Source organism: Talpa europaea (genome assembly GCF_964194135.1).
Source record: "Talpa europaea genome assembly, chromosome: 2".
In the NCBI taxonomy this organism is placed as follows: Eukaryota; Metazoa; Chordata; class Mammalia; order Eulipotyphla; family Talpidae; genus Talpa; species Talpa europaea.
Window position 1 is genome coordinate 43,557,147 of NC_140068.1, and position 15,681 is coordinate 43,572,827.

Genomic DNA, 15,681 nt, shown 5'->3' on the forward strand with positions numbered 1-15,681 from the left:
AAATCTTCTGTTTAATATTTTTTTTAAATTAACAAATCATGAGCATATAGTACTTATATATCTGTGTGTTCACACTGTATTTGGCAGAGAATAAGACTTTTCTGCTATAAGCTAGTGTCTCTCCTAATAGTTAAAATCAGGCAAATAACTTCACCTTAAAATATGACTTTTCTGGGCCTCCCCTGGTGGTGCAGCGGTTGAGCACTGGGCTGCAAAGCTGCCTGCAGCCTCTGCAGCGCTGTTTCGATCCCCAGCCACTGGCAAGGGTCCCACATGGCGCAACAGACCTTTCCTGCCACGCCCGCTGCTCCCCTCAGCAGTGTATTTCGTCAGTCTGCCTGTTCTGTTCCCCACTCTTGTATGCATAAAAAAAATTTATTTATTTATGCATACAAGAGCTGGGGTACAGGCCAGAGATGCAGGGGGTGAGAGGATTCACCAGAGCCAGAGTGGGGAACACAACAGGCACATTGACTGAAGTACTCTGCTGAGGGGAGCAAGCAGTAGGCGAGTCAGGAGAGGTCTGCTGCACCTTGTGGGTTGCTCCCTGGCTGGCTGGGAATTGAACTCACGCTGCAGAGGCTGCGGATTGCTTCATAGTGCGGTCCTTAACCCCTTGCGCCACCAGGAAGGCCCTGTATTTCTTTTTTTTTTTAATGGAGACATTTAGTGCTATAAATTTCCCTCCAGTCATTGCTTTAGCTGCTAGCTGATCTTTAGAACCAGTCAGATGAGGTGTGAACTTTATTTTTTTTTAAGATTTATTTATTTATGCATATAAGAACTGGGGTATAGGCCAGAGGCATGGGGGGTGGGGGGTGAGAGGATTTACCAGAGACAGAGTGGAGAACAGAACAGGCAGATTGACTGAAATACACTGCTGAGGGGAGCAGCAGGCGAGTCAGGAGAGGTCTGCTGCGCCATGTGGGTTGCTTCCTGGCCAGGAATTGAACTTGTGCTGCAGTGGCTGCGGATCACTTCATAGGTTGCGTCTTAACCCCTTGTGCCACCAGGGAGGCCCCTGTGGAACTTTATTTTAAAGGACCTGTTTCCCTAGAAATTGACGCAGTTGTTCTGAGTTGGGCCTTAGAACTGTTTCTTTTTTTTTTTTGAAGACTCCCTAGATTATTTCCATTTGAAAACTTAATGGGCTATACCCTCATTGTACTCATGCACCTTTCCATAATTATGTTGTGCTCCCCATTTAAGAAATTGTCTCCAGCAACCCAGGTATTTCTGAACCATAACCAGGTCTTTGATTTCATGGTAGGATAAAATAAGGAGTAGAGAGTTTGAAGTTTCTCGCTCTGACTTTTTAACATTGCTGTGGTTTTAAAAATTCCTTTCAGTGCCACATGTGAACTACTACTATTTTGTCTTCTGCCTCTTTTCTTATAAAAAAGGTCATCTATTTTCTTTAAAAAAAATGCTATTAGACATTATGGTCAAGGATTGTGGTTGCTTTGGTAGTTGGCATGGTGTGGTAACATACCTCTGAAGAGGTGAGATCCAAATTTATATTTAATTTCTGTATTTGGAATATTACAGCAATGATATATCATTGTTTCAGTAAGTATACATTATTTTCTAATCATCCTAATAAAATTCATATTTAATTTCTGGTAAAAAAATGCTATTAGGTAGTGATAGCAAATTAGTACATAGTGATTAACAAAGGCATATTTTGAATGTGAAATAGAACTGTTTTTATAGAATTTATGCATTCCAGGCAACAAGTTCAACTTTTTTAGGGGCTTTTTGTTAGTCATAGCCTTCACCTAATGTTAAATTATTTTTATCATCTTCATCTGTGTCCTACAGTATAGTTGACTCCATGTTTTAAAAGAATGCGGGCCAAATTAATGGTCAGTTCCTTTATGCTTTTTTGACTATGCAAACAGCAGCATACTGTTCTGAAACTCTTCAGTTGTCTTTTCTTAATTTGTTTTTATTTATGCATACAAGAACTGGGGTGCAGGCCAGAGGTGCAGGGGAGTGAGTGGATTCATCAGAGACTGATTGGGGAGCAGAACAGGTGGATCTATTGAAATACACTGCTGAGGAGAGCAGGGTGAGGCTGGAAAGGTCTTTTGCGCCATATGGGTCAGCTCCCTGGCCAGGGATTGGGGATGGGAGGTGGGGGTCGAACTCATGCTGCAGTGACTGGCAATAGCTTGATAGTGCTGAGTCTTTAATCCCTGTGCCACCAAGGAGGCCCACTTTTTTTTAGGTTTTAAGTTATTCTTTCATAGAAAATTTGCACAATCACCACAAATAAAAGTCACTATAGAATCTTTAGTGGTTTTTACCATTGCCAGCATTGGCCTTTGCAATACTGCTGACTGTTCATCCTGTTTTTGCATTCCTATTGCTGTTTTCTTGAGGTCTTTTTCTTCTCATACAGGCCATCTCTTGCAAGTCTGTGTTGGATTGCGTGCATGTATGTATGTGTGCCTGTGTCCATGCCTGTGTTTCCCTTTGTAATACAAGAAATCAAAAATCATGCCAAAGTCAGTTGTCTTGCTACCACCAAAATGGATTTTGAATTCAAATGCAATAATGATATCTGGGATGGTCTTGTACATTTTAGCTAGCTTTCCATGAATTTCTGTTGCAGGCACTGTCGCCTTCCCAGAGTGAAGGATGACGACAACCATTTGTTTCCTCTTCGGTAGTAGTTGGTCGTGAGCTTCCTGGTGTCATTCATGATGATTGTAGTGCTTCAGGCAGCCAGGGAGGGGGGAAAAAGCTGTTCTGAATCTTTTTATAATTAACACACCTAAGACAGGTTTCCTGATCAGTCTAAGACAAAATTATGTTTTGTAAATACTGTGTAATTTATGTTTGTTACCACTTTATTAGGTACTTAGTTTTCTGAGCTTTTTTATTTTGAGGTTTTTCTTGCTGTTCCATAAACGGTGCTCTAAAGTAAGCTTCTGTACACTGATATCTTTTTGTATGTGTGGAAGTATTTGTGGGATTAATTCCTAGTGGAATTATTGGCTCCAAAGAGGCATAGATATCACCAAAATGCCCTCATTAAAAGTTGTACCAGTTTTCACTCCCATCAGCAGTTTTTCAGATGCCTCTCTCTTTATTCTCAATATGGCTGGGCATTACAATTTAATACCTGCCTGTCTGAAAAATGAAAATGGGATCTTCTTATTTTACTTAGCATTTCTTGGGTAAGTGAAGTTGTTGAACATTATTGGCCCCTAGTTTTTCTGTGTTCTGCCAGTTTCATCAGATTGTTCATTATCTTTTATTGGTTTCTAAGCTCTTTACATTTTAATGAAATTATACCTTTGTTTTATGTTGCAAATACTTGTCTACAATTTGCTATTGTATTTATGGTCGTTTTGCTTACAGTATATGGTATTTTTAGCTATGAATTTAACTTTTATTGTACTTGCAGCCTCCCGAATGTAAGCTTCATAAGGGCTAGACTGCATCATACTCATCATTCATGGATGCTCCCAAATTGACTAAGAGTTGAATCCTCCCAAAACTGTAGGAAAAGGGCAATTATCCTTAGATAACAAAATACAACGTTTAGACTTCTCTTTAGACAACCAAAATACAACGTTTTATAAGGATTAAGTAAATTGAAAGTGACCAATCCATGAGAGTTTGTAATCAATGGTGATAGTTCACTGGCTTTCACCAAAAAACTCAACATTTTCTGTTTGTGTATTTTGACCAAGTTGAATATCTTTGTGATGCTTAGGAAGAAGTGAGTAGACAAACTTGCTATAAATGTAAAAAGAAAATAATATTAAGAATTGGGCCTCTGTGGTGGTGCAAGGGGTTAAGTCTCAGTGCTAGCAAGCTATTGCCAGCCAGGGAGCTAACCCACATGGCCCTGCAGATCTCTCCTGTCTTGCCCGCTGCGCCCCTCAACCGTGTATTTCAGTAGATCCGTCTGTTCTCTGCTCCCCACTCTGTCTCTGGTGAATCTTCGCCCCCCTCCCCCCGCACCTCTGGCCCACACCCCAGCTCTTGTATGTATAAATAAATAAAATAAATCTTTTTTAAAAAAGAATTATTTAACATAATTTATCAACTCTAAAGTAGTCCTTATATAAAGAGAAATCAGCCATCTGAGAAACCTAAGAGAATTTTGTTAAATAACCATGATCCTTTTTTATATATGACCTATCAAACAATCTTAGAAAGAAATGGACTTCTCCCTCCCACTCCTCTTCTGTTAAAGTGAGTGAGATATAATCATGATTGTGTCAAAAGTTCAAAAGGGAAAATTGAAGGTAAAATGAGCTGAATTGGCACTCTTCCCTCAACATTGTACCTGTAAGCTTGATATGTTGTTTCAGAGATTAACTTTATAGACTTCCGTACCCAGAAGTATGAAAATTCTTAGGGAACTCTTTTCACAAGCTTGATCTTAACATATTGAATAAAGAGAGCAGCTAATCCCTTTTGTAAAGTAATTTGAGAGGAGGGAATTCAAAATGTAAAATCTCACCTGCAGAAAACACTCAATTCTGTAAAGGCCTTTCTATCTTTAGACACTTACAAAGACTTAATATTTTAATGCGGAAGGGTGAACTTGGTTAAAAAGCCAATGGGTGAAATTAGAGAGAAATAATCCAGTGCTTTCTTTCTGGGAATTATCATCCTGCTCTCCAGGGGGCCTAATTTTATTCCCCGTAGGGAATGAGAATACCCCTCTGTACTGCAAGCCAGCATCTCTAAATATAAGCTTGACTTTTAGTATAATAAGAGTCTTGTTAGGTGCAATTTTGCTCTTAGTCATTAATACAATGAACAAATGTTGTGGTTACCTGGGAAAGAAAATTCAAGTGCTTTTAAACCTCTTGTGAGATTTGGTTTCATGACTGAAACCTATACAGTGTTGTGCCCAATAGCATCTGTAGAAGATTTCAAGCTATAAGGTATACAACACAGAGAAGTTAATACACTTTGGAAAAATGGAGACTACTACAAAATGGATTTAAGATCCTGAATAAAAAGCTTTTTCTTTTACTGAATGACAATTACTTACCAGTGGCATTAAATTTAACAAATGATTGAGATTTTCTTAGGAATGAATTTTATGATGAAGCCCCTGTATACAAAGTAGAAAGCCTTTTTAACCTTTTTTCCAGCTGTAAAACAATTAGTAGTTCTGCAAATGCAAATATTGAATTAAGGAAAGAATATAAGGATAAATAGTATTAAGTGTCATTTTCAGTGTGGTATAGCTTTACTGATGACAGATAATTTCTCTTCATTGTAATCTTTGTGATATGTGCATTTTAAAGTATATTCTTGATAAAGTCATGGTAGTATATAGCTTTGTGAATAGTCCATAATCACTGGCCATTTTAAATTGGATTTGGTGTAAATTTTCTTTTTGATAGTGAACAGCAAAACATAATAGAAATCTCAGTATTTTTAAAAATTGACAGTAGTCTTCATAAACTTTTGAAGGGCACTATCTGAAAATATTCTTCCATTTTTATGTAACCTTAAGGTCCTGGGCATTACATTCATTTTTTTTTTTTTTTTTAAGGGATCGCCTGCTAATTTTAGGATTTACCAGTGCTGGAATATTTTATTTGTTTTTTTTTTTAAAGATTTATTTATTTATGCATACAAGGACTAGGGTACAGGCCAGAGGTGTGGGGGGTGAGAGGATTCACCAGAAACATAGTGGGGACCAGAACAGGCAGATTGACCGAAATACACTGCTGAGGGGAGCAGTAGGCAAGTCAGGAAGAGGTCTGCTGTGCCATGTGGGTTGCTCCCTGGCTGGCCAGGGGATCGAACTGGTGCTGCAGAGGCTGCGGACAACTTCATAGGTTGTGTCATAACCCCTTGGGCCACCAGGAAGACCCACATTCATCTCTTAAATTTGCACTTAGTCTGTGAAACTTTGGATCTGTGAATCTAATCTAATGGTATTGCTCCTAGTTTCTGGCTGGTGGAAGAGTTGTAGGCATTGTACTCTTTCTCCACTGCTTAGTTTTTAAGACAACAATGAAAAATAGTTCTTTATTCATGACTTTCATTATGTATTATGTAATCTAGTCCTAGTAAAATATTTTGCATATCATTTCAAAGTAGTTAAGGTCTTCTTCACCTGTGAACATTGTACACTAATGTACTATTTAAACTGGCTGGTAATGAGAGCTAGACTTACCTCACCCTATTCATTGACATTTTTATAACTTGTTGAAATAGGAAAAATGACCTTTATTTATGTAACTAACCTCAGACAAAATGACATTAAAAAGCATATTGCAAACATTCATTTTAAAAGTTGTAATCTAGTATAAATAACATACTTTTTAACAGCCAAGTTTTGTTTCCTTAAAGGTAAAATATCATCTTAATAACATTATGCTTTTCTTAAAGTTCCTGAGATTGCCATGTTATTAATTTGACAAACAGGTTCCCCCTCCCCCTTTTTAGAAGTCCCTGTAACATGCTTCAGCTTGGAGTGACATTTTTGTTTTGTTGTTGTTGTTTTTTTTTTTTTCCAGACAAATCTACCTATTTTCAAGCTGAAGGAATCTACTGTTAGAAGAAGATACAGTGATTTTGAATGGCTGAGAAGTGAGTTAGAAAGAGAGAGCAAGGTAAGAATTATTTGTAATGCGATTTCTTTTCTTAAGATTTATTTATTTTTATATAAGAGCTGGGGTACAGGCCAGAGGTGCGGGAGGGTGAGAGGATTCACCAGAGACAGAGCAGGGAGCAGAACAGGCAGATGACCGAAATACACTGCTGAGGGAAGCAGCTGGTGCGACAGGAGAGGTCTGCCACGCCATGTGGGAATCTCCCCAGCTGGCCAGGAATCAAACCTGGACTGCAGAGGCTACGGACAGCTTCATAACTCTGTGCTCAACCGGCTGTGCCACCAGGGAGGCTCTGTAATGTGATTTTTAAAGCAAAACATTATGAATTTTAATTTTTTCCCCAGAATAGTTCAGTTTTACCTTACTTAGTGGGAGAGTTCCCTTAGAACTCTGTTCTTTCTCTTGTCTACTTCAGTGAGCTAATTGAGACCTTTGCTGACTCACTAGGGTAATACTTCTTAGAACTTTCTTGCTAATATTCTCTTACCTTCCCTCATCTTCCACCATCCTCCCTCTAGAGCCTTTGCCAAGTGTCTCTCCCTCAGTATATCTCATGTCAGTGTATTTCCAGGTTATTTTTTTAAACAGACTTATAATAAATACATTTTTTCTTTTAAAGATTTATTTTAGGGGCCTCTCTGTGGCACAAGGGGTTAAACGTCAGCACTATGAAGCTGTCCACAGCTACTACAGCACGAGTTCTGTCCCCAGCTAGGGAGGTGACCCACATGGTGCGGCATACCTCTCCTGTTGTGCGCACTGCTCACCTCAGCAGTATATTTCAGTCAGTCCACCTGTTCTGCTCCCCACCCTGTCTCTGGTGAATCCTCTCACCCCCAGCACCTCTAGCCTGTACCCCAGTTATTGTATGCATAAACAAATCTTTAAAAAAAATTATTTATGCATACAAGAGCTGGGGTTGTAGGCCAGAGGTGTAGGGGGAGTGAGAGGATTCACCAGAGAGAGATTGGGGAGTAGAACAGGCGGACTGACTGAAATACACTGCTGAGGGGAGCAGCGGGTAAGACAGGAGATGTCTTCTGGGCCATGTGGGTCAGCTCCCTGGCTGAAGTGGCTGCTGATAGCTTCATAGTGCTGAAACTTAACCTCTTGTGCCACCAGGGAGGCCCAAATACATTTTTCATTATCATACATGCACATATGACAAGTTTCATAAGCCAGTACTTACCTTACTCTGTGTGAATGAGCTAATATAATACTCTTCAGATTAGCTTTTTAATTGATAATCTTGTTACAGCAGGTTGCTGCCTGCTCTTTGACAACACTATTATATGCCTTCATAGGAATTATCTTCTTTTAGAAGAAAATTTGGTGACTTTGATTGTAAAAAAAACTAGAGCAAGGTGCCATTCTAATGTTTCTCATTTCATGAGAAATGCTGAGAATGATGACATTATGGCTACAGTGTGCTAGGAAAGAGGTAGGAATGGTAGGCGCCCTGAAGTAGGTTAAGGCTTTCTAATGCTCATTTCTGCAGCATAAAATCTGAAAGGAAACTTCCTTAACCAGATTAATGTGTCTGTATATTAGAGGAATATACATACATCATAACATCCCATGAAAATGTAAAGGAAAAAAATTCACTCAAAAGAATATCAAAGTATAAGATGTTTATGATTAAAAACTAAAAATACAAGACCCCTGTAAAGAAAGCTTAAAGCTGCACTGAAAGACAAAAGAAAACCTTAATAAACAGAAATAATACAATATTTTCAGTTTAGAATATTCACTTTCTGTTTTGTTTTGCAGGATCACTATTTTTATTTATTTATTTTTTATGTATCTTTTACATCATTCTTCCTTTTGGTACAATGTATGCTTTCTCCTCTCAGGTGTAATCCTGTGAAATTCCACCACCAATTCACCCGTGCACCATCACCATCATCCTTTGTGCCCTTCCCTCCCCTGTTTTGATCCCACTTCCTCCCCCTCCCCTGCAGAATGTCTCTGATTTATAGTTGCCTGTTAATTTTTGTTTTTTATTAATTTTTTCCTGACACCTTATTTGGTTCCCCTAGATTCCTCCTGTAAGTGAAACTATCCGATATTTCTTTTCGTTCTGGCTTATTTCACTGAGGATAATCCCTGCCAGCTCCATCCATGTTGCTGCAAATGGCATGAATTTATCTTTTTTGATTGCTCAATAGTATTCCATTGTGTATATGTACCACATCTTCTTGATCCACTCATCTATTTTTGGACATTTGGGTTGTTTCCAAAGCTGCAGTAGACATAGGGGTGCAGGTGTCCTTTTGAATTAATGTTTTTGTGTCCTTTGCGTAGATCCCTAGTGGAATTGCTGGGTCATATGGAAGCTCCATTTTTAGTAGTGTGAGGAATCTCCACACAGCTTTCCATAATGGTTGGACCAGTTTGCACTCCCACCAGCAATGTAGGAGAGTTCCTTTTTCTCCACATCCACACCAACATTTGTTGTTCCTGTTTTTTTAATATGTGCCATTTTCACTGGTGTAAGGTGGCATCTCATCGTGGTTTTGATTTGCATTTCCCTGATTACAAGTGATGTTGAACATTTTTTCATGTACCCATTGGCCATTTGCATTTCCTCTTTGAAGAAGTGTTTTTTTAGCTTTTCTGCCCATTTTTTGACTGGATTGTTTACTTTGTTTTTGTTGAGTCGTGTCAGCTCTTGGTAGGTCTTTGTGATCAGTCTCTTATCAGTTGTATTGTGTGCAAAATTTTTCTCCCAATTAGGGTGTCTCTTTGTTTTGGTTAATGTCTCTTTTGCTGTACAGAAGCTTTTTAGTTTGATACAATCCCAGCTGTTCATCTTTTCCTTCACTTTCTTTGTTTTGGGGAATGTGTCTTTAATGATGTTACTGAGATGCATGTCATATAGTGTTTTGCCTATATTTTCCTCTCTGTAGTTTATGGTTTCAGGTCTTCAGTTCTTTTATCCGTTTCGAGTTGGTTTTTGTGCGTGGTTTGAGGTAGTAGTCTAGCTTCATTCTTTTGCATGTAGCAGTCCAGTTTCTCAGCACCATTTATTGAACAAACTGTCCTTGTTCCGTTGCATATTTTTTGCTCCTTTGTCAAGATTAGTTGTCCATACATACGTGGGTTTATATCTGGGTTTTTGATAGAATATTCACTTTTTAAAAGATTCACGTACCCTATAAATATTTGAGAGCTCATTCTGTGTGTTTCTGTGAGTTACAGATAAAACTGTGAATAAATTATGGTTTCCAATTTTATGGTGCTTACATTCTACTTGTTAAGCTAAGGTGGTGGTAAAAGGGAAGGTAGGGGGAAAAAAGGTATTATGTCAGTGATGATATGCTCTGAAAAATAAACAAACAAAAAACAAAAATTAAGGGAAATAGGGAGTGCCAGGAGAGCTACTCTAATTTAATAGTGTGGTATTCAAGGAAAGACCTCACATGGAGGTAACATTTAGCAGTAGACCTGACAGAAATAAGGCAGTAGCTCCTAACTTACATAAATTCATAAAATTCAAATATAATCTTAGTGGGATCTTTATAAAACTTATGGATTTATATATGAGCTTTAGAATCAGATAGCTCAAGAATAACCAGAAGTTTTTATCAACATATTGAGCACCTGCAGATGTTGTAACATATCTTAAGGCCATAGTGATTAAAAACAATGTGGTATTGCTTTAGGAATGTTCAAATAAATAAGTGAAATATAATAGAATTTGGAAGCTTTGTATTTATTGACCATTTAATTCACAACAAAAAAAAAAGATCAGTCAGGCAAAGGAATTACATTTAGTAAGTGGGGTTGAAACATTTGACCATTTGGGAGTAAAGATTTTTAACTCACTGTAAATGAATTATAGATGGCTTGAAGATCTAAGTAAGTTAGGAGAGTCTTAGTAATGAAGAAAATTTTTATGATCTTAGTGGAGAGTTAGTGTATATTTTTTTCTTTGCAGCTTTATTGAGATATGGTTGATAAATGTTTACACTATGCCACATGATTTTATATATAAAATGACTACTACTATAAGGCTACTTAATGTATATATTAACTCACATAATTCCCTGGGTTGTGTTGTGTTGTGTTTTGTTTAGTTTTGTTTTGTTGAGAACATTTAAGACTTTCTTATTCCAACTTTTAAGTATACAATTCAGTATTGTTAACCATAGTTAAACCATGCAGGAATTAAAGACCAGAACATATCACTATTGTAACTATAATTAAGCACAAGGGAGTGCTTAATAAACATTTCGTGAATGTATGTATCACTTTTAAAAAAAAGTAACAGAGGGCCTCCCTGGTGGCACAGGAGTTAGAGACAGCATTATCAAGCTATCCACAGCTACTGCAGCATGAGTTCGATCCCTGGCCAGGGAGCAACCCACATGGCGAGGCAGACCTCTCCTGCCTCGCCCGCAGCTCTCCTCAGCAGTGTATTTCAGTCAGTTTGCCTGTTCTGCTCCCCACTCTGTCCCTGGTGAATCCTTTCACCCCTCTTCTCACACCTCTGGCCAGCACCCCAGTTCTTGTATACATAAATAAAAAATAAATCTTAAAAAATATTTAAAATAGGGCCTCCTCGGTGGTGCAGCGGTTGAGCGCTGGGTTGCGAAGCTGCCTGCAGCCTCTGCACCACTGGTTCGATCCCTGGCTGCTCCCCGGCCACCAGAGGAGGGTCCCACATGGCGCGCAGACCTCCCCTGCCGCCCTCTGTCCCCTCAGCAGTGTACTTCGGTCCTTCTGCCTGCTCTGCTTCCCACTCTGGCTCTGGTGAATTCTCTCACCCTCCCGCGCTTCTGACTGTACCCAGTGCTTGTATAAATAAATAAATAAATCTTTAAAAAAATATATTTAAAATAACAGCTTTCTTGACATGTAATTCACATGCCATACATTTCACCCATTTAAAGTATACAGTTCAATGGTTCTTAGTACCCAAGTTGTGAAACCATCACTACAGTCAATTTTGGAATATTTCAATCACTCCATGAAAAGCAAACCATACCCGTTAGTAGTTCTAACAATTTCTTTATGGATTTGCATAATCTGAACATATCATGTAAGTAGAATCATAGGCCATGTAGTCTTTTGTGCCTAATTTCTTCACTAAGCATGTTTTCAGGTTTCATCCTACTTTAACATTAATTGGTACTTCATTTCTTTTTATTGACAAATAATATTCTGTTATATGGATGTATCATTTCATTTCTCCATTAGAGATAAATCTTTAGCTATCTCATCACTAGTCATGTGGGGAGAGTAGATCTAGGAAGGTGTTACAAAGTTTATGTTGGGCGTTTGATTTGGTAATTTTTTTTCTGCTTTTTTTTTGCTTTTTTGCTGGTCTGTATGAAGTGTTGATCTTGTCCTTTTTCCATCCTTTTAATTATTTCAGAATAAACTCCCAGTTATAGAAACTGCTTCAAGGATTTAAAGTTTTATCTCTTTTAGAATATGTATGATTTGTATTCCTGGCGTTTACTATTTCTATTTCTCCTTAAGTTGTTCACTTACATATTTTCTCAGTTTTGGTGTAAACTAGGGATCTACCTATGTGGTTAGTTATTTAACAGATATTTGAAATTCTGTTGTATGCCTAGTTTTTCTTAAAATGACCATAAGAAACCTAAGCCAGGCCCTTGTTTTGAAGACATTAATAAGATAGATTATTGGTTCTCCATGAGGACAATTTTGTCCTCCAGGAAAGATTTGCCAGTGTTTGGAGACATTTTTTATTGTCACAACTAGAGGGTGCTACTGGTGGCTTCTAGTTGGATAGAAGCCTAGATTGCTCTTAAATATTCAATAATGCACAAGAAACACATGTACAAGTAATTATTTGGTTCAAAATGTTAATGATACCTTGGTTGAAGAAGCCCTAGGGTATAGAAACAAAACAAGCCTGGGAAATAAATAAATATGTGCTATAGAATTCAAACAAATATTTGAGCTCCAGATAATAAGAGAGACAGATCAATATAAGTTGACCCTAAAAGGATAGTTAGGCTTTAAAAGGGAAAGTTTGGAAAGTTCTAAGAACACGGACAGGAAGAAATGTCATATCTTTTGGGGAGATGGGATAGGGGAGTTAAGAGAAAGTTTGCATCTTTCTTAGCCTAGAAAATGAATAGTCGCAACAAGTATCATCACCTCAGGGCCTCCCTGGTGGCGCACGGGGTTAAATACCACACTGTGAAGCAGTCCGAAGCCTCTGCAGCACTAGTTCGATCCCCAGCCAGCCAGGGAGCAACCCACATGGCGCAGCAGACCTCTCCTGTCTCGCCCGCTGCTCCCCTCAGCAGTGTATTTCAGTAGATCTGCCTGTTCTGTTCCCCACTCTGTCGCTGGTGAATGCTCTCACCCCCTGCATCTCTGGCCTATACCCCAGCTCTTGTATGCATAAATAAATAAATCTTTTTTTTTAAAAAAAAAAAAAGTATCATCACCTCAGACACATACAGGAAAGACTATATGCAGGTGGTATGAAGTTGGAGAAGCTAACCACAGAATTCTTTCGAGCCTGTGCCAGAGAAAACGTTGTTAATATTTTATTTCTTCATGTAATGGAGAGTTGATTTTGAGCTCTGCAGTTTCCTTTGAAATAAAGCATTGTCTTTCCCAAGTGGCATCAAAACTGTCTGAGAGGGCATATTTCAGTATTGCCTGAATGTTCTTTTTGTATAACTCTGCTTTGATAAGTCCAGGAAAAATGATAATTAAGCTCTCAGCCCTGCCATTGTGGAACTTTGGTCTGATGAACTGTTCTACATTGGGTTATCTTGCCTCAAAATATTGAATCTTTTTTTCAATGTGTTTTTTCACTGATTCTCTTTTATATTTAAATTAACGGGGGAGAGGGAGGGAGCTCCTTGGTGTCTCAGGGGTTAAGCTCAGCACTATTACCACCATGGCCTGAGTTCCATCCCCTGCCAGGGAGCTGACCCACATGGCACAGCAGACCTCGCCCACTGCTCCCCTTTCAGCAGTGTATTTCAGTAGATCCACCTGTTCTGCTCCTGACTCTGTCTCTGGTGAATCCTCTCACCTCCCCCCACCTCTGGCCTACACCCTAGTTCTTATATGCATAAATAAATGAAACTAAATCTTTTTTAAAGATAATTTAAAAAATAAATTAGCAGGGAGAATACTCTTACAGTGAGGATATACTTTGATTTCATGTTGCCCTCTACAGATTTTCACAACATACAAGAACTTTCTTTCCTTGTATTATTCTAGGTCGTAGTTCCCCCGCTTCCTGGGAAAGCATTTTTGCGTCAGCTTCCTTTTAGGGGAGATGATGGAATATTTGATGACAATTTTATTGAAGAAAGGAAGCAAGGACTGGAGCAGTTCATAAACAAGTAAGTGCTTTCAGTTCCTCAAGGTGTGAGAATGAACATGTTTTGAGATGACTTAGATGACTAGTAGTAATGTAGGTACAAGTTAAAAATGTGGTAGCACTTTCCTGTTTGGCCATTTCCTAACTAATTTTTTGTATCAGTTTAACAAAATAAAAGTATATAACAATTAAATATCATGTGATAAATATTAACACACTTGAGTGATTGAAAATGATTATCTTCAAGTTGACCTGAGATTCATATTTGTGTTTCTTGGTTAATTTATGCAAATTACATTTAAAATTGCACCATTTAAAAATACAGTATTACTACCGTTTTTTCTGATTTAAGGTATGTTCTAGTGTGAACAATAAAGCTTACAATATACTTGGCAATCATTTATTTGCAGATGGAGGTATTATCAGCATGTCTTGTGTAAAGGCACACTTTAAAAATTTTCATGGCAAAATGTATTCTTTCAAAAGTGTAAAGCTTGAAATTGTTAATTTTTTACTTTATAAACTCTTTAAGTGCAACCAAAAATTTCTAACTTTTAATTTTATTCCCATTTGAAATATAGCCATTTCTTAAAAGCCAAATAATAGGAAGAGTTGTACCAGGAAAGGACTTGTTATAATTGTACATTGGCCTTAAGTTTGCCCAAATAAAGTCATATCCTAGAAAATACATTTGTTTGAGTTTACTTACTGGCAACATTTTAATTTTAATACAGTGATTTAAGATCTGTGAGTCATAAACAGAAAGGAAAGTTATACAAAAGCCTTTTAGTTATCTCCTGAAGCATACAACCTTCTCCTTTTGGAGACGACAGTACTAGCTTCAATATTTTTTAATTCTGAAAAGTCTAGTTGCCCAGTCTGTTCTTGTGTGGCAAGCAAAAACCAAAAAGACTGAAAAATTATAACCACACAAAAAAGAAAAAAAGCCATGGGCATTTATGCCTATTTCTTAGTATTTGGGGTTTGAAGTTTTTGAACTTTGAAGTTTTTCTTAACTCTAATCCTATTTTTTCCTTCTTTAAAATCTATTCTTAGCATCAGTGACATTTCACTTTTGACATTAAAATTCTTTTAGGTTCCTTATGACTATACCAACTAATATATAAGGAAGTTAATTGGGTACTTATGCCAGAAGCAGTACAAAACTAGATATTACATGTCTTATAAATTATCCTTGTGAACCAAAGGAAAGAAAATATACCATTAGTTGATAGAGCATCCTTTTATGAGCAGACCTGAATCACTCTTATTACTAAATGTTATGTGCTCCTTAACCTTAAAATATGTGTTGAGTCCCTCCATAAAGTATTGAACTTAATTTGTATTTTTATTCCTAGGGTCGCTGGTCATCCTCTGGCACAGAATGAACGCTGTCTTCACATGTTTTTACAGGATGAAATTATAGATAAAAGTTATACACCATCTAAGATAAGACATGCCTGAAGTTAAGCAAGAAGGGGCAGAAAACTTTTCTGTGACTATTAATGATTCACATGCACCGGTGAAGAAGTTCTAACTAACTTTAGCATGCTGCACAGAAACTGGTATAACATGCCTTCAGTATACTAACACTCATGCTCAATTTTGTTTTGTTTTGTTTTGGCAGTTGACAAGAAGTTAATTTGCTTTAGTGAAAATCCTGCATTCCAGCCTTTCTGTATAAATAGCTCTTCCTTGCTGTCTTAATGTGGTGCACACTATAGCCTCACCAACCTGTTACTCCAGTACATTCTG

At 37.8% G+C, this 15,681-nt stretch overlaps 1 protein-coding gene across 5 annotated transcripts in view; it reads left to right on the forward strand.

Annotated features, from left to right (window-relative positions):
* SNX3 (sorting nexin 3) overlaps positions 1 to 15,390 on the forward strand; it is a gene marked incomplete at both ends in the record, with an annotated part of 35,667 nt that extends 20,277 nt beyond the window's left edge. For 3 of the 5 annotated variants that reach the window (XM_084228402.1, XM_084228403.1, XM_084228404.1), the window contains 3 exons: positions 6,507 to 6,602; positions 13,824 to 13,948; positions 15,285 to 15,390. In XM_084228402.1, the coding sequence (XP_084084528.1) occupies positions 6,507 to 6,602; positions 13,824 to 13,948; positions 15,285 to 15,390 (327 nt within the window). The remainder of the gene's footprint in view (positions 1 to 6,506; positions 6,603 to 13,823; positions 13,949 to 15,284) is intronic. The other 2 variants (XM_084228405.1, XM_084228406.1) reach the window with 2 other exon arrangements.
* Between the last annotated feature and the right edge of the window lie 291 nt (positions 15,391 to 15,681).